Source organism: Leptodactylus fuscus, chromosome 8, assembly GCF_031893055.1.
Source record: "Leptodactylus fuscus isolate aLepFus1 chromosome 8, aLepFus1.hap2, whole genome shotgun sequence".
NCBI classification, from domain to species: Eukaryota; Metazoa; Chordata; class Amphibia; order Anura; family Leptodactylidae; genus Leptodactylus; species Leptodactylus fuscus.
Window position 1 is genome coordinate 35,371,562 of NC_134272.1, and position 19,481 is coordinate 35,391,042.

Here is a 19,481-nt window from a genome sequence, read left to right on the forward strand (position 1 = left end):
AAAAAATAAATAAATAAATAAATATATATATATATATATATATATATATATATATATATATATATACATATATATATATATGACCAGCCGAAATAGTAATGTATAGAATCTCCCATAAAATAGTGAAAAAAAGAAGCCTTAAAGAAATAAAATAAATAAAAGTTCTAAATCCCTCCTTTCCCTAGAATACGTATAAAAGTAGAAAATGACTGTGAAACACATACACATTAGGTATCCCTGTGTCTGAGAGTGCCCGGTCTACTGAATATAGGGGATCTGCAGTGCTCCTGTTCCGTCGGGAAGGGGTTAATAGGAGCACTGCAGATCCCCTATATTCAGCCAGACTGAATTCCAAGTGGATGAAAAAAAAACCCAGTCCTCAAGCTCAGGAAAGGGGCAGACAGACAATCAAAACACCCCCTCCCCTTTCCCAGCACCCAGCATCTACTGTACCCAAAAACTCCGGCCATTTTAATTTTTTAAATTTTCCAGTGGCTGCTGCATTTTGCCCCCTCGGCTTATTCTCGAGTCAATAAGTTTTCCCATTTTTTTGCGGTAAAATTAGGGGCCTCGGCTTATACTCGAGTATATACAGTACTTCTCTGATTTTTTTTCATTAGGGTACAGCAGCAGCTGTACTGTATTTTACTGTAAATGCATGACTAATACGGCCTCACTAGAACGATATGCACAGACATATAGATTTTGAACACCAAGGGGCGCTATCACATAGTTAGTAAGCTTGCAAATAGACATATGTCCATGAAATTCTATGGGAAGGGAAAGTGCATGGCATTATATGCATTTCCATAAGCATTGACGTTATTTTTCTACAAAAAGGCATCTAATCATTTTGTGAAGCAGTCAGCAGCTCATGGGGTAGGCTATTCCACAGATTCACAGTCCTTACAGTGAAGACGACTTGTCACCTCTGGAGATTCAACCTTTTTTTCTCCAGATGGAGGAAGCGCCCTCATGTCTTTTAAGGGGATTTTACATGGAACAGCTTCTCCTCATATTTCTTGCATGGGCTATTTATATATTTATATAGGTATATCATATCTCCCCTTAAATGTCTCTTCTCCAGACAAAAATCAGTAGCCCAAAACTGAACTGTATGTTCCATATGAGACTGCACCGAATTATAAAGTAGTTATAATACAACCCTGTTCCATGAGCCCATACCCCTTTTAACACATGACAATAACCTGATAGCCTTAGAAGCAGATTATTGACATTGCATGCTGTTATTTAACCTTCGGTCTACAGGTCCTTCTCTAACAGTTACCCTCACAGCTTTATCTCCCCCAGGATATGTTACATTGAGATTTTTATCCAGATGCATAACTTGACATTTATCCACATTGAACCTCATTTGCCATGTGGATGCCCAAATACTCAGTCTGTCTAAGTCTGCTTGTAACTTACGTATATCCTCTATAGATTGTACTGCACTACATAACTGTAAAAAGAGAGACAGTGTTATTAATCCTATCTTCTATATTATTAATAAAAGGGATAAATGGAAAGCCCTACACTAATCTAAACTCCCTCCTACTTTCTAAATAACATCATTAACCCCTTCCCGCCGATGACACTTTTTGACTTCCTGACCAAGCTCGATTTTTCAAAACTGACGTGTCACTTTATGTGGCAATAACTTTGGAACGCTTTAACTTACCAAAGTGATTTTAAGATTGTTTTTTCATAACACATTGTACTTCATGTTAGTTGTAAATTTTGGTTGATATGTTTTGTGTTTAATTATGAAAAAATAGGAAATTTGGTGGAAATTTTGAAAAATATGCATTTTATAAAATTTGAAATGATGTGCATTGTATACAGATAGTCAGACCGCAAAATTATATCATAAATCTCATGTCCCAGATCTCTGCTTTATGTCGGCATCAAACTTTAGGCGCCCTTTTAATTTTTACGGACATTATAAGGTTTACAAGTGAAACAACAATATTCAAAATTTTCAAGAAATTTCCAAAACCCATTTTTTAAGGGACTAATCCAGTTATGAAGGGGTTTTGAAAGACCCGTGTATTAAAACCCCCCATAAATCACCCCATTTTCAAAACTGCACCCCTTAAATAAGCCAAAACAACATATACCTAGTAATTTAACCCTATAAGTGCTTAACAGGAATTAATACAAAATGGAGGTGAAATTTTCAAATTTGATTTTATTTTACTAATATTTTCGTTTAGCCCTAGAATTTGCACATTCACAAGGGGTTAAAGGAGAAAACGCATCCCACAATTTGTTAGGCAAGTTCTCCCAACTACCATAGTACCCCACTTGTGGGTGTAAACTAATATATGGACGCACAGCGAGACGCAGGAGGGAAGGCGCGCCAAAGAGCTTTTAGAGGGCAGATCTGGCTGTGATCAGTTTCAGGAACCATGTCGCATTTACAAAGCCCTTGAGGAGTCAAAACAGTGGAAACCTCTAGAAAGTGACCCCATTTTGAAAACCGCACCCCTCAAAGAATTTATCAAGTGATGTAGTAGCATTAGTAACCCCGAAGTGAATATGTAAGCTGTGCGGAGTAAATTGGGTACACCATATCCCATTCTATTTTCCCACTAGCTCCTATGACACGGACGGGGAAGAGGGGCATTCTGGGGGGTCAGCGCTGGTGTATTCTCTCTCATAAGCTCTAAATATGGGGGGTCCCCTGAAAACGCTCGCACCGCTTACACATTTCCTTCTAGTCGCAGCCACTTATGTCCTAATGATTTGGCGACTTTTAGTGTTTTTGTCTTCACATTGTACAAGCTAGATCTTTATTTTTATTTTCTGGCAATGTGGCCATATGAGGGCTTGGTGTTTGCGGTATTAGATGTGCTTTTCAATGCCACCATTTTGGGACCTGTAACTTATTGACTACATTTTATTAACTCTTTCTGGGTGGGATGTAAAAGGAAACATCAATTCTGGCATTTTTTTCCCGCGCAGCGTACAGCATAAGTAACATGTTACCTTTATTCTGCGGGTTGGTATGGTTACGGCGATACCTCATTTATATTATTTTTTAATGCATTGCTATTTGTGCAGAATAAAATTCAATTTAGGGAAAAAAATCAATTATTTTTGCATAGCCATCTTCTGAAAGGCATAACGTTTTTATTTTTCGCTAGACAGAGCTGGTTGAGGGCTTATTTTTTGCGGGAAGACCTCTTCTTTTTATTGGTACCATTTTGGTTTTCATCTGACCATTTGATTACTTTTTATTGAACATTTTGTAAGGGAAAGGTGGTGAATAATCATTATTTTGTGCGATTTTCTACGTGTTTTTTTTTACGCCGTTTGGGTTAAATAATGTTTTAATTGTTCAGGTTATTACGGACGCGGCGATACCAAATATGTAATGTTTTTTTCTTTTTTTCTTTATTTTACATAATAAAACATTTTATATGGGGAAAAAGGGATTTTTGGGGCTTTATTTCTAATTTATTTTAAAACTTATTTAAACTTTTTTATTTTTACTTTTTTCTAACTTTTTTTTTCTGTCCCCATGGGGGATTGAAGCAGTGATCTGCTGATCGCCGCTTCACTAGATATACGCTGCAATACACGTGTTACACGTGTATTGCAGAGTATAGGAAGCTGTCAGCCTGTGTGGACGCACAGGCTGACAGCTTCCTTTACGGCAGGATCAACCAGGTGCGTGAAGGGGGTAAGTGATGGGGCAGACCCGGGGTCACTGATCAGACCCCGGGCTGCCCCCTACGAACACCGGCACCCCCCGAAACCGGCGCGGGGGGTGCCGATCGGCACCATATCATAGTGAAACCCCAGAGATGCCGGCGGTCATGTTGCCATAACATACGGCTGTCACCCGCAGCGCATGGTGCGCACACAGGTTCTGTGTGCGCACCATGCAGCCGCAGTAATAGTACGGCGGTTTGCGGGAAGCCCTTCCCGGCAGCGCCGTATTTTTACGGCACATGTCGGGAAGGGGTTAATAAAAAAAAAAATGTATATTTACCCATTTTATGATTATCCGGTGACGATCCGTTTCCCCTTTTCTGGGAATGGATTGTCACTACTACTCCCCTCCTCCCCATCCACTCCATCATACTTACCTTCCAGGCTTCTATCTGTGGGACGGCTCCTCCTTCTTTTCTGACTACCGTTGCTTCTCCCAACGCTGCTCTGTTGATGATAATCCACCTCTACTGTGGAGCCCCCACACATGTGTAGTAGAGGTGGATCATTGCTGCAGAGAACAGCGTAGCACTGAAGAAGAGCACGCCTGCAGAATCAGTAAAGAAGGAGGAGCCATCCTGTAAAAAGAAGACTGGAAGGAAGAGAGGTAAGTATATAAGGGAGTCGAGGTTGGCCTGAGTAGGTAGGGAAGGGCTAGTAGTGGGCAGGACAGTTAGAGAGATAGTAAGGGGGAGTATGGGAGGGAGGGGGAGAGTAAGGTGAGAGGGGTTAGTGTGGAAGTTACATAGCAGGAAGCTGAAGCAAGTAAACAAATGCAAGAGACACCAGGAGTTCGACGAGACACCCAGAAATCATTCAAAAGATGGGTAAAAACCTTTTTGCCATGACTGGTTGGAGTTCTATAAGTACTCATGGGTGTAATACATCTGGACCCAGAGCCTTGCTCACATTTATTTTGTTTAGCTTGGCTTGGCTCATTTTTAAGTTTATCCAGTTTAGTATATTGGTTGATATATTACCAGCATTAGTGACATCTCCATCAACTATTCCCTGTTTTTCTGTATACACAGAGCTAATGAGCCCATTTAGTAGCTTCACTTTCTTTATTCCTGGTGACCAACTCTCCATTACCATTAATTAGAGGACTTACCTGTTCTAACTTTGTTTTTTGTCTCCCATTTAACCTCTGTATCTCTGTCTGACAATATTTGCTCCCCGTCTATATACTGAAGTTCAGCTCTTAACCTGGGAAAATTGTTATTTTTTCAAATTGTGGGTTTTGCTCTCCCAACCTTTTTTTGCTTTTAACGATTTAGGCGGAACCCGATTAGACTATGGTCATTATAACCAAGATTTTTGCCAACAGCGACACTTCCAACAAGTCCCACATTATTAGAAATGATCAGATCAGATCCAGAAGAGCATCTCCTCTAGTTGGGTCTTCTACAAGCTGGACAATAAACTTGTCCTGAAACAGGTTGAAGATGAATGTCCTCCCCTTTACAGATGATGCAGAACTATGACCTGTACCCAAATGTTGATCACTGTAAAATTTTTGTAAGGAAATATTTTTTTAATACTTTAAAAAAGTTGCTCTAAAATACATGTTCAGTTTGCTTATTGACATTTTTATTAATGCCACAACCCCTATATAGGAAACTTGTATAATGCAGTCCAATATGTACGAAACATGTTATAGAGCAGGAAAAACTGAACCGACTGAGCTAAATTTTTTATTGAAAACGATTCAGTACAACTTTTAATTTCTTTTATTTGAATTCCTGCAAATTCACAGTTTAGGTGTCCAGTGGGCAGCCCTACTTGACCTCCCAAAATACCATATTCATCCATAAAATGCACTGATAAAAACCCAAAATTGTTTGGAATTGAGCAAAAAAAAACAATTGTGCCATTCTCTTACAGGTGTCATTTTCACAGCATTTGTTATTAGAGATGAGCGAGTAGCATTCGATCGAGTAGGTATTCGATCAAATACTACGATATTCGAAATACTCATTCTTGGTCGAATATCACGCGGTAAACGCCTTTACGTTTACGGTGTGGTATTTGACCGAGTAGAAATATTTCGAATACCGTAGTATTTGATCGAATACCTACTCGATCGAATGCTACTCGCTGATCTCTATTCACTATGTGATAAAAATGACACATTACCTAAAGTCTGACAGTCAGTACAATCAGAGTGACACCTGATATCATTTATGTAGTTTATTTCATATATTAAAACCTTTAAAAAAAATAAAGTTCTAAATTTTGAAGAAAAATATTTCTTTGCATCTCCATATTGTGACAACATTTGTAACTTGGCCATATTTCTATGTATGAAGCTGCGGAAATGGTCTTTTTTGAGAGGTAGTTTTTATTTAGTTTCTAAGAAATGCTTGACCCTTTTATCACTCTTTATTTAAATTTTTGGGGAAGGTGAAGCATTGAAGAAAGGGAGATTTAGCCATTTTTTCCTCCTAAAGGGTTAGGTAAGGTTCACACTACCGTTGGTGTCCGCACAGAAGGTGTCCGTTTAAAAAAAAACAAAAAAAAAACGGACACCTATCATAACGGACAAAACGCACAGTAACTGATAGTTACTGTCCGTTGCTCATAGACCTCAATGTTGAAAGAAAAAACAAAACGGACACTTGCTGTCCATTTTTTCAAACAGACAGAAAAGTCCTGCATGTAGGATTTTTTTTTGGTCCGCTTGAAAAAACAGACATGGTTGTAAACAGACACTAAAGGACACAAACGGACACAAAGGATAACATAAAATTCCATTGAAATAAATGGAAATTGTAACAAATACAGCTAGTGTCCGTTGCTAAAATCTTGAACAGACGGTAGCTACGGACACTGCTGTCGGACACCAACGGTCGTGGGAATGGCCCAGATTCTTTATATTGTAATACTTCAGGCCTTTTTGTTGCATGTATGCCTAATTTGTTTATTATAATTTTTTATGTTTACATGTCATTTAGGAAAACGGGTGTTTTGACTTTTTAAAACTTTTTTTAGCCCGTTTCTGGGAGGCCTGAGCCTGTGATCACTGGATCGCTCATACCACAGACTGCAATATTGTAAAATCGCAATAAAGGAGAAATCTACCAGAGGCAGAATTCAGTACTATTATAACACTGGCAGACTCCCAGCTGCCATGGCAATTGAACAACTTCAATGATCTCTCCATGGGAAAGTTGTTCCACTGCCAGAGGTGAAACAGAAAGTGAAAGTACTATCTAACGATGTCATCTATCCGGTTAACCAAGTGCTTGATGTACAAAACAACAGGGACCCAGTGGCTATGGCCCTTAACTTCTGTGTGGGTACCATATCCAAGTACTGCTACATCCACTGTAAAAGTACAATGCATGTCCGAAAAGGATCTAGCTATATATGCAAATTAAAATTTTACTCCTTTGTATCAATCTTCATTCCCTGGTATGTACCCTGTGAATCTACCAAGAATGTACCAACAGTGGCAGACTCTGCAGTATACAGATTTATTCTTTCCTTACCTTTCGTCTTTGCTGGACAAGTCCAAGTTTGTGTATCATGAGGTGGCTAGCTTTTTAAGACAATATGGTTTTGCGATATTGCGCCACAAAGTAATAGTCTATGTGTGTATATGTAACTACCCTTTGTTTGTCTTGTAAATCGTTTTGCTAGCGTATTGAAATACTGTATTGAATTGGTTTCATGAGTGCCAAGGTAAGAGTGGACACAGACAGGGCCGCCGATAGGCCAGTACTACTGCTACTGGCGTCAGGGGCCCAGCCAAATATTAAAATGGGGGGGGCCCGGGCCCCCTGGCGCCGGCAGCAGTCATTATATGTCCTGTTTCAACTCAGATCTGCGTCCAGAGGACGCAGATCTGAGTTGAGCACATAACGCGGCTGAAGCGAGGAGCTGACACAGGTCAGCTCCTCGCTTCGCCGCTGCCGCCTGTCTCGCTGACACATATGCGGCTGAAGCGAGGAGCTGACCTGTGTCAGCTCCTCACTTCGCCGCTGCCGCCTCTCTGGGTGACACATATGAGGCTGAGCCGGAACCCGGCTCAGCCGCATATGTGTCAGCGAGAGAGGCGGCAGCGGCAAAGTGAGGAGCTGACACAGGTCAGCTCCTCGCTTCAGCCGCATACATGTCAGCGTCAGCGAGAGAGGCGGCGAAGCGAGGAGCTGACACAGGTCAGCTCCTTCCTTCAGCCGCATGTGTCAGCGAGAGAGACGCGCAGAGAGCGGCGAGGGAGCGGAGGAGAAGGTAAGTTTAATGTGGAGGTGGAACGTGAATCTGGGGGCAGATGAAAGAGAGGACGGAATGACACTGGGGAAGATGAAGGAGGGGACGGCATGACACTGTGGGGACATGAATCTGGGGGCAGAGATGGAGAGGACATGAATCTGGGGGCAGAGATGTGGGGACATGAATCTGGGGGCAGAGATGGAGAGGACATGAATCTGGGGGCAGAGATGTGGGGACATGAATCTGGGGGCAGAGATGGAGAGGACATGAATCTGGGGGCAGAGATGGAGGGACATGAATCTGGGGGCAGAGATGGAGGGGGGACATGAATCTGGGGGCAGAGATGGAGGGGACATGAATCTGGGGGCAGAGATGGAGGGGGGACATGAATCTGGGGGCAGAGATGGAGGGGACATGAAACTGGGGGCAGAGATGTGGGGACATGAATCTAGGGGAAGAGATGGAAGGGGGACATGAAACTGGGGGCAGATGAAGGGTGTATATGAAACTGGGGGAGAGATAGAGGGGGGACATATAATTTACGGGTGACTATAGGAGGATTATACTGTGTGCGGGCACATGAAAAATTAACGAGTGGGCGGAGTCAACACAAAAGTGGGCGGGGCTAAATTTGCTGCGGCGCGCTAAGCGCGCCACACATTTTGTCCCTCTTTTAGTTCTTCAAAAGTTGGGAGGTATGGAGATGGGGGGACATGAATCTGGGGGCAGAGATGGAGGGACATGAATCTAGGGGCAGAGATGGAGGGGACATGAATCTGAGGGCAGATGAAGGGTGTATATGAAGCTAGGGGAGAGACGGAGGGGGACATATAATTTACTGGTGACTGTAGGAGGATTATACAGTGTGCGGGCAAATGGAAAATTAATGAGTGGGCGGAGTCAACATAACAGTGGGTGGGGCTAAATTTCCCGCGGCACGCAAAGCAAAAATGGGAGGGGGGGGGGGCCCAGACACTTAGGCTGTATGGGGCCCCAAAATTCCTGATGGCGGCCCTGGACACAGATATAACTAAAACACCAATGGTAAGCTTCAGAAATGAGTATATGATTATAAGATCCAAGTAAATGGCTCAGAATTGTATTACACAGCTACTTGCTTGTCCATGATCTAGTCTTTATTGTTCAAAATCGAAACGTTAGCTTATGTAATGAAACCTTACCTTATGTTTAGATGTATCCCAATTGTGAACAAGTCGTGCAGGTATGATGAAACCATCATCTACATGGCATAGGTTACAATAATACCACCCGCTATAACTGCACACCTTGGCCTTTTCATTGGAAAGCCCAATTGGCCTCTGGCAACCTGGAAAATGTAGGAAAAGAGAGATATGCTAGTTGTACAGTGGTTGTATATATTACAGCATGAATGTAGGAAACGCTGACAACAAAATACTGTAAGTAGGTATTTTGCATGAAAAGTTGTACTTTCTAGTGCTTGCACTTTGCCGATGTAAGAAAAGTAATGTATATAGCATGTATACAGAAGATCACTTGTTTTAATAATAAGAGATAGTAGCTCCAATGTGTACGTTGAAGTTCTCAGTTAATAAACCAAGAGTACATCTAACTGCTGTAAGAAAATTATGAATATACTTCCTTATATGTACCGTAGTTCTTTCTCATAATTTTCTTACAGCAGTTAGATGTAGTGTTGGGTTATTAGCTGGGAACATCAAACACTGGAGCTATGGATGGTAGGTACCCTATGTCCCTAAAAGGGACAAATGCATCTCAACTTGTTATAGAATTATTTTATTACTGATTTGTAACAAGGCTTTGCTACAAAGCTCAGACTTCAAATTTCACCCTAAGCAAGTTTTCTTCTAGGACACTTCTTCTGGTATACTTGGTAATGTTCTGGTAATGTTATCCTCCGCTTCTCCTTTCTTGTGGCTGCTTACACAGTACGCTCGTGTAAGTGGCCACAAGAAAATGGCCGCAGGTATGCAGTCGGCTGTACCCGATGGCAGAGACGACTGCACATGCGTGCCATCTAAAGCCAGAAGAAGCCATCGGAAGAACATGTAGCGGAGAGGGCGTTCTAGAGGAAGAAGGGTCCATCGCTGGAGAGTTTTCTCGCAGCACTGGAGACGCCCCCAGTGCTGTTTGAATGCTGGGGACCGCCCCCAGTGCTGCGAGAAAACATATTTGCATACCGATGAAAACCGGGATATCTACGGAATGGCAGCGTGGAGAAGACATCTAAAGGTAGGAGAAGAATAGACTTTCTTAAGGCTATTCCTACGAGTCATGAAGAAAAAAATTTGTTTCAATGATTGAATCCCTTTAAAAAATGCAATGAGAGGACTTTTCTCTCTGCATTTTTCTGCATTTTCCAGGAAGAAACCTGGCTGACCCCATGAAATCTGCAGGTTTCTATGGGTAACCGCTTTTTAAACGGGTTAGCTTTCTGTTTTTTGGGTCCCCAAGCAAACCCCAAGAAGGAAAAGCAGAACAGTACTGTGAACCCAGCATAAAGGAGAAGGAGTAAGGTGCCAGTTAGGTGCCAATCCTCCAGGTCATGTATCCTGCTTCTCCCAGGCACAGCTTCATTCATTCAATAACTAGAAATGTATACACTATTGATGGCAACAACACAGACTAATTTAACTAATATGTCTGGAATTCTCAGCAGTGGCTTCCACTCTTAGCTCCATATCTCACTGAGCGGTAATGAAGTTTAAACGGTGCTATTCATTTTCTACAACTTCTGGCTTGTATAGAAAATATATATTTTCATTGCATGGGGAATTTTATTGTTCTTAGCACTCCACAACAGGAACAACCTTAAAGTCTTTACAGAGATGTTCAATTATAGAGAATGCATTTTTCAACAATTTTTCATTATCAAGCAATACAAGGCCAGAACACCAAACAGCATGAACAGACAAATGAAAACTTATTTCCATGAACAAAAAAAACCCCTGAAAGCTCATTTACATTTAGTTTACAATTCTATGAATTTAACACTGAATAAAGATATCTATAGGGATACCAAAACCTTGTTACTAAACACAAAAGCCCAAGAATTATTTCTGCATTTAGGTGCACACCGGCGGTTACCTTTATAAACCCATTCAAATGAATGGGTTTTAAAACTGACCGCCGGGAAGCCGTCCCCTGTCCAGTTTCTCGGGGCTGAGGATGGAAACCCGGTAGAATGACACAGGTCAGACACCGGGCGCAAGTGTGAACACCCCCTAAGACAAAAGACACCAAATACAGTAACCTCCAAAACCAATGAATCATAGAGCCTGAGTGAATCCCTTAGACTCCAGTTTCAGCATATTTAATTACGATAATTGTAAATATAGAAACAAAAAAAGCATGGCAAGGGAGAGTAAAGAAACATATATATCAAGTAAACATATTTAACTCTCACAACTCCACCCGATATAAAGAAGCATATCTCAACCTCTATGCAGAAATACAAACAGAAAAAGAAGGGTTCAAAACCCAACAAAAGGCCGAAATATTCAACGTAGACATGGAATGTAAAATATTGTACTTTATTCTTGAAACTCAACGGCCTTCCGTTTTATACGTGCCAAAACGCGCGTCGGGTTGGGACTCCCACAGTCACGGACCGCAGTAGACCACCTTAATAGACCACCCTGGAGATGGGTAAGATGTATTCCCCTCCTTTATAGATATACTATCAGATATTAGTTATAGGTCTATGGCTGGTCTATATCTTATTTCCTCTTTACATATATAAGTACGGCTTTAACATACCTTGGCACATTTCTCCTATATGCTTTGTGTACTGAGATATGTGTCTCTGCTCTTGAGTGAAACCCACACTTTGTAGTCGGGAATACATTGTATGGCCAGATCTGGGCTATACATAGATATATATACATGTGTATTTCTTCTGAGCAATTAGTTACTTTGTAATGTTTACTTACATCAGCTGTATTATGATAAGCTGACAGTGTTGGCTTCTGTCTCTGTGGGCTGTCTCTCTGTTTGTATTGTAGTGTTCTATGTGTCAAAAGTATTTCATACTCTATTTATTACTTTTAATTGAGTTTCAAGAATAAAGTACAATATTTTACATTCCATGTCTACGTTGAATATTTCGGCCTTTTGTTGGGTTTTGAACCCTTCTTTTTCCGTTTACGATAATTGTAAGTCTACATGCACACACATGTTGTTAAAAAGGTGGACATCGCTTTACCAGAAGACGGAAGAAGACGGAAACCACAGAACGGAGTACCGAACGCATGTGTGAACCTAGCGTCAGTGTTGTTTTTTGTTTTCTTTGAGTACTATAAAAAGTACAAAGTGGATGCAGAGCTCCCAATCTCTTCAATCACCTGATCAGTGGGAGTGCCAGAAATTAGACCCCCTAAGGATTTAGTGACCTATCCTAATGATAAGCCAGTCTGGAATCTACTTCAATGTAGAAGGCTAAGATTTTCTACAAGACTGGCGACAAAGTAACAAAAATACAGCTTCAATCCATCTAGATCATCTTTCTCCAGTAATGTAATTGCCACGGAAATCCGAATGTGATTCTTACTTGTTCCAGTAACATGAAATAGTTAAGATATCAACCCATAATGGGGAAGATTTATCATACACCAGTTTTCTGGCATAGAAAAGGCGCAATCCTTTGCAATTCTTCAATAACATTTTCTACAATATTTCTGACAAATGCCCTTGTATGTCACCCTTGCTATCAGCCCCAGCAGATTTACCACTGCTATAGATTTCATTCTAGGAATATCGACGAATACAAGATGCACTTATGTACCGCGTCATAGAACAGAATAAAAACTCAATAAGGCAAACTGTGCAAAAAGGATTCCTGAATATGTTCTGTGCAGGTTGCACATGACATGGTCATAGATGCCCTTCAATACCATTAGACTGCTATATAAAGTAGTACTTCATTGTGACAATTCACATAAGTAGCACTTCTCCGTCACATTATTAGAACTTTAAAATTGTATTTGGAATATTGTATGATGGTGGATCATACACACAGGATAGTTAATTACACGTTTTTTCTGAACTGCCCCTACAAGTGTCAGGCAGAATACATCAATCTAAATGTGATGGCAAATCTTCCATAATTAACCTGACTTTGAAGTGTCTTCTCGTCCATAATACTGCTCGTGAAATAATTAGATCATACAGGAGTCTGGGCGCTGGAGGAAGAAGAACACATTTATAGTCCGCAGGCCTTGAAAGGCTCTAGAGTATAATTAACCACATTTTGGACATCTTCACATTTTGAGGATAAATGAAATCTTGATATAAGAGGCATTTATTTCCCAGTTCCTTATTTTACACTGAGCTGTAAGGTCTTATTCACACTTACGTGAATCATGGACGCGATTTTAATGAGTATATTGAGATGGTCATAGACATGCACTATTTTGGTCAATTTTGTGGACTAAACACGCCCATTGAAGTCTATGGGCTTGTAGGAATTAGAAACAGCACACTGATGCCACCTGTATGCCATTCTATGTTTTTTTCTATAACAGATTCAATGCATTGAAAACTGCGTGAAAAAAGCTGTGTTTTTTACCCCGCAAATAAACCTCTAGAAGTGGATCCTGAACAGTGTCTTCGGCCTCATTCACTGCACAACATAAGATATATTCACATGGGACATGAGCTGAACGTAAAATATCTGCAGAGTATCCACCACATGTGAATATACCATTAGGAAGCAGAATAAAGCGTATATAAGCAATGTAAAAACCATTAGTGAAAAATTGGTCAAGAAGTGGAATGGTAGAACCAACAGGGGACGAGACAGGGCCAGAGAAATGCCACCATAGCACGCAAACTCAAATTTTGCAGAGTCAATTTAAATAACGGGAGAGACTGCAGCTCTTGAGCACCAATTTTAGTTACAGCAATAGTGCACTGGAGAGTGCAAATGGGGACGCCTAGCAAGATATCAATTTGTTTGCTATTAAGGCCAAAATTAGGTTTCTGTCTGTTATTATACAGTCATGGCCTTGAGTGTTGACAACCCAAATTTTTTTTTCCAGAAAATGAATTATTTCTCCCATAAAATTATTGCAATTACACATGTTTATTTCCTTTGTGTTCATTAGAGCAACACAAAAAAAACTGGAAAAAACTAACTGGACATCATTTCACACAAAACTCCAATAATGGGTTGAACAAAATTATTTGCATCTTTTCAGAATTGTGGGATAATAACGTTGTTTCAAGCATGTCATTCTTGTTCAAACTCATCTGTGGCAAGTAACAGGTGTGGGCAATATAAAAATCACACTTGAAACCAGATAAAAAGGAGAGAAGCTTACTCAGTCTTTGCATTGTGTGTCTGTATGTGCCACACTAAAGCATGGAGAACAGACAGAGGAAAAGAGAACTGTATGAGGACTTGATAACCAAAATTGCAGAAAAATATCAACAATCTAAAGGGTACAAGTCCATCTCCACAGAGCTTGATATTTCTTTGTCAACAATTTTCAACATAATCCATAAATTTATAACCTATGGCAATGAAGCTAATCTCACTGGATGTGGATGGATGAGAAAAATTGATGAGAGGTTGCAATACAAGACAGTCCGGATGGTGGATTAGTAGCCACAATCAAGTCCCAAAGATATTCAAGTTGTCTTGTCCAGTCAGGGTGCTTCAGTGTCAGTATGAACTATCCATTGACATTTGACTGAAATGAAGTGTTATGGCAGAAGACCCAGGAGAACCCAACTCCTGACACAGAGACATAAAGAAGCTAGACTGCAGTTTTCCAAAATGTACGTGAGTAAGCCAAAATCCTTCTGAGAAAACATCTTGTGGATAGAAAACACCAAGATAGAGCTTTTTGGTAAAGTACATCATTCTACTGTTTACCGAAAATGGAATTAGGCCTACAAAAAAAACCCCACTGTACCAATAGTCAAATATGGTGGATGAACGAAGACGTTTTGGAAGTTGTTTAGGTGCCTTAACTGTGTGCAAGACATCATGAAATCTAAAGATTATCAACTTATTTTGGATCTCAATGTAGGGCAAAGTGTTAGTCAGCTGGGTTTGTATCCTAGGTCATGGGTCTTCCAGCAGGATAATGACCCGAAAGATACTTCAAACAGCACCCAGAAATGGATGGAGGCAAAGCCATGGAGAGTTCTGAAGTGGGCAGCAATGAGTCCGGATCTAAATCCCACTGAACACCGGTGGAGAGATCATAAAACTGCTGTTGGGAGAAGGAACCCTTCAAATATGAGAGACCTGGAGCAACTTGCAAAAGAAGTGTGGACCAAAATACCAGTTGAGAGGTGTAAGAAGCTTGTTGATGGTTATAGGAAGCAATTGCTTTCAGTTCTTTCTTCCATGGGGTATGCAATCAAGTTGAGGGTGCCTGTAATTTTGTCTGGCTTATTTTTAACTCTTGCCTGAAATGATTTTTTTTTCTCTGTTTTTTGAGTTGTTCCAATACACAGAAAGGAAACAAATGTGTATAACAAAACATACTGTATGTAACTGCAATACTTTTCTGGGAGAAATACTTCAATTAAATGCATCAATTTTTACACAAAAATGAAAAAAATGATAAGTGTAACTGATATATATAAGCTTCAGTAGAACGTGTATGTGTATATGATATTTTTATACACAAATACAGTTAGAGACCTCTGGTGGTACAAAGAAAAACTGATTGTACAATACTGTAAGTCTAGATAGCATAAATCTGGTGATTTTGCTGTGGCGGAAACACCGCAACAAAAGCCACGCTGTTTTACAGTACCTGCAATGTGGATGGGATTCTGGCTAATACCATCCACACCTTGCAAACAAATATCCTGCCATGCTGCAATTTCATGCAACATATGCATTATAACTACGGAAACACTGGCGTTTTCTGAATAGGTAGAATTCAAGCAGAAAGGCCGCAGAGGAAAACTCTGCAGACTTTATGTGAAAAGCGCTGCAGGAAACACCTCAATGTGCTTTACAATGGATTGTAAAACTGTCAAAATGACTGATATAAATGGAAACCTTTCCAGCTGCATCAGTCAAGATTGACTACAGTGTTAAAATAGATGGAGGTCCTTTCTGCATGCTTTCATGGTTTTTTCAGTTATAGGAAATTTTGAGTTTTTTGTTCATAGTAAAAACTGTAGGTAGATGGAAGGAATTTTTGTTTTCTTAACACCTTAAGGGTGCATTCACACTATGTATACGGCAGCTTATTCTGAACGTAAAACACGTTCAGAATAAGTGGCGTATAAAGCAGTTCCATTCATTTCTATGGGAGCCGGCATACGAGCGCTCCCCATAGAAATGAATGGGCTGCTTTTTTCACTACAAGCAGTCCCATTGAAGTGAATGGAAAGTGCTCGCATGTACGGCTAGCTCTGCTCATTCCGAGCCGTACACGCCGGCACTCCCCATTCACTTCAATGAGAGTGCTCGTAGTGAAAGAAGCAGCCCATTCATTTCTATGGGGAGCGCTCGTATCCCCGCTCCCATAGAAATGAATGGAACTGCTTTATACGCCGCTTATTCTGAACGTGTTTTATGTTCAGAATAAGCTGCCGTTTACGTAGTGTTAATGCACCCTAAGGCCTCATTCATGTTGCGAAATTTGCCCGTTGATTAGGCCCAATCATATGACCTTAATTAGTGGCAGAAAGGCGTGGCGGATTGCCAATCCTAGGTATCAGCATTTCAGTGTGGAGAGCTGGGAGTCAGAAAAAAAAAAAGAGCAATCCACAGCAGATGTCCACGTCAAATTCCTCTTCATTTTGCAACGTTTGAATAGGGCCTTAAAGGGATCCTATCATTAAAAAGCAATTTTTTTGTGACTAACACGTCGGAATAGCCTTAAAGAGGACCTTTCATCACATCGGGCACAGGCAGTTCTATATACTGCTGGAAAGCTGACAGTGCTCTGAATTCAGCGCACTGTCGGCTTTCCCGATCTGTGCCCGGTGTAAAGCGCTATCAGTCCCGGTACCGTATCGCTTTAGTGTCAGAAGGGCGTTTCTGACAGTTAGCCAGGGACGCCCTTCTGCCCAGCAGCGCCTATCGCGCTGTACAGTGTGAGCGGGGAGGAACGCCCCCTCCCTCTCCTGATAATACTTGTCTATGGACGAGCTGTGTGAGCAGAGGGAGGGGGCGTTCCTCCCCGCTCACACTCTACAGTGTGATAGGCGCTGCTGGGCAGAAGGGCGTCCCTGGCTAACTGTCAGAAACGCCCTTCTGACACTAAAGCGCTACGGTACCGGGTCCGATAGCGCTTTACACCGGGCACAGATCGGGAAAGCCGATAGTGCGCTGAATTCAGTGCACTGTCAGCTTTCCAGCAGTATATAAAACTGCCTGTGCCCAATCTGATGAAAGGTCCTCTTTAAGAAAGGCTATTCTTCTCCTACCTTTCGATGTCTTCTCCGCACCACTGTTCGCTTGATATCCCGTTTTTTTGTCGGTATGCAAATGAGTTCTCTCACAGCACTGGGAGTGGGCCCCAGCGCTCAAACAGAACTGGGGGCGTCCCCAATGCTGCGAGAGAACTGTCCAGCGCCGCCTCCATCTTCTTCAGAAATGGCCTCTTCACGCATCTTCTTCCAGCACCGGGGTCAAACTTCTTGGCCTTGGGCAGAGCCGACTGCGCATGCCCACAGACCACAAGAAAATGACCACTTACTTACCGGCTTACTTACTTACTTATTCATTTGCATACCAACGAAAACGGGGATTTCTGCTGAACGGCGGCGTGGAGAAGACATCTAAAGGTAGGAGAAGAATAGCCTTTGATAAGGCTATTCCTAACTGTTAGTCACAAAAAATTGCTTTCTAATGATAGGATCCCTTTAAGGTATGCTCACAAAGGCAGACTTTCTTCTCAAATTCTTTCACCAGCTGACTAGGTTCAGATTAATGGGCTTATTAGGTGAAGTGGGAAGTGCCGCAGCATCTGCAGGAAGATCAACCAGGACGCCTATTTTTTTTCAGCGTCCTGCTTCAATCTCTGCCTCCCATTGATAAAAAGAAAGACAGAAACAGTGTGGAATTTGGCAGATTTTGAGGCAGAATTTCAAAATCAATGTATGTAAACATACTCTAGAAATTCTATCCCTCATTTCCTTGAGGTTAAGGCCCCACGTTAAGGAAACGCAGCTTTTTTTTGTTGCAGAATTGCTATGTTTTTTGAGCCAAAGTCAGTAGTGGATTTAACAGAAGAGAAATGTCCAAGCGCTGCCTGTAGACTAGGTGCACTGTTCACTATAACTGAATGCAGCATATCAGTATGCATTCCCAGCCTACCGTGTATCCCAATCCCTGCATATGATGCTATGGACAATATAATAATGCCAGAACAATGTGCCCTGTATGTCTAGGAAATGCAGGAGAGTTGTGGTGCAGACAATAAACTGTGGCTGCATTGGTGGGCAGCAAGTCTTTAGTAAATGAATATTCAATGCATATTGGGAAGTTAAGGTCAGGAAGTCCAAGTATTTTCTGATGCCAGACTTCCTGCATTCTAGATAGGAATGGAGAGGACAATTAGAAGTAGTGCAACAAGATGGAGACTCCATGAGGGGAAAAAGAAATGGATTGAGAATAAAAAAAGGTATAATGAATGCAGCTAGTAGCATGTAGGAAACAAGCCATCCATAATCATAGATTTGCGCTAACATGACAGATGAGCTTTAAATGTAACGCTAGCTTCACACTAGAGTTCAGGTTTCTGTCCTTAGGTCCCATTGGGGATCCAAAAATTGTAAACCCTATCTGCTTAAAGGGGCTCTATCAGCAAAATTATGCTAATAGAGGCCCACATATGCGTGAATAGCCTTTAAAAAGGCTATTCAGGCACCGTAAATGTTATATTAAACCCCGGTCCCGTTTTTAAATAAAAGCATTAAAACATATATGCAAATCTTACCGAACGTGCACTATGAGCGAGGATGCATGATGCGACGTCAGCTTCGGGCACGCCTGCCTTTTCTGTCTTCTTGTAGTAACGCCCTCTGGTTCCGTGTCTTCTTCCGGCTTCTTCTCTTCAAATCCCGCGCTACTGCGGAGGCTCACTCGCGAACTGCCATTAAGTAAAATGGCGAGTGAGCCTATGCAGAAGCGCTCCGGAAGGAATCACTACTACGCAGGCGTGGGATTTGTAGAGAAGAAGCATGTCTGACTTTGTGTCCGTGCATAAAAAGTGGTTTCACAGCGAAGCAGCTGCATAAGGACACCGGTAGTTTGCTTTAAAAACCCATTGAAATTAATGGGTTTTTTTTTTTAAACTGACCGTATGCAAGCCGCCCCCAAGCTGTTTTTCTGCAATTTCGGCAGAAATCACAGCGGGCGGACAGCAGCACAAGTGTGAACGCCCCCTAGTTTAGGATTTAGGTGTAAGTTACACATTACTTTTCTTGAATGGTCTTTGCTGTTTATGAAAGCTATGTCTATTTCTTTCATTTCACATTAATTTTTATAGCACCACCATATAGCAGTGTAGTATGTGGAATATATTCACCCATAACCACAAGATGCAGTAAATTATTTTCATACTGCA

General features: G+C 41.3%; 1 protein-coding gene across 1 annotated transcript in view; it reads right to left on the bottom strand.

The window, feature by feature from the left end:
* The window catches only part of PLEKHM3 (pleckstrin homology domain containing M3), a 144,805-nt gene that overhangs the window by 66,271 nt on the left and 59,053 nt on the right, over positions 1–19,481 (bottom strand). Inside the window, exon 4 of the mRNA XM_075284290.1 lies at positions 9,117–9,262. Coding sequence (XP_075140391.1) covers positions 9,117–9,262 — 146 coding nt within the window. The remainder of the gene's footprint in view (positions 1–9,116; positions 9,263–19,481) is intronic.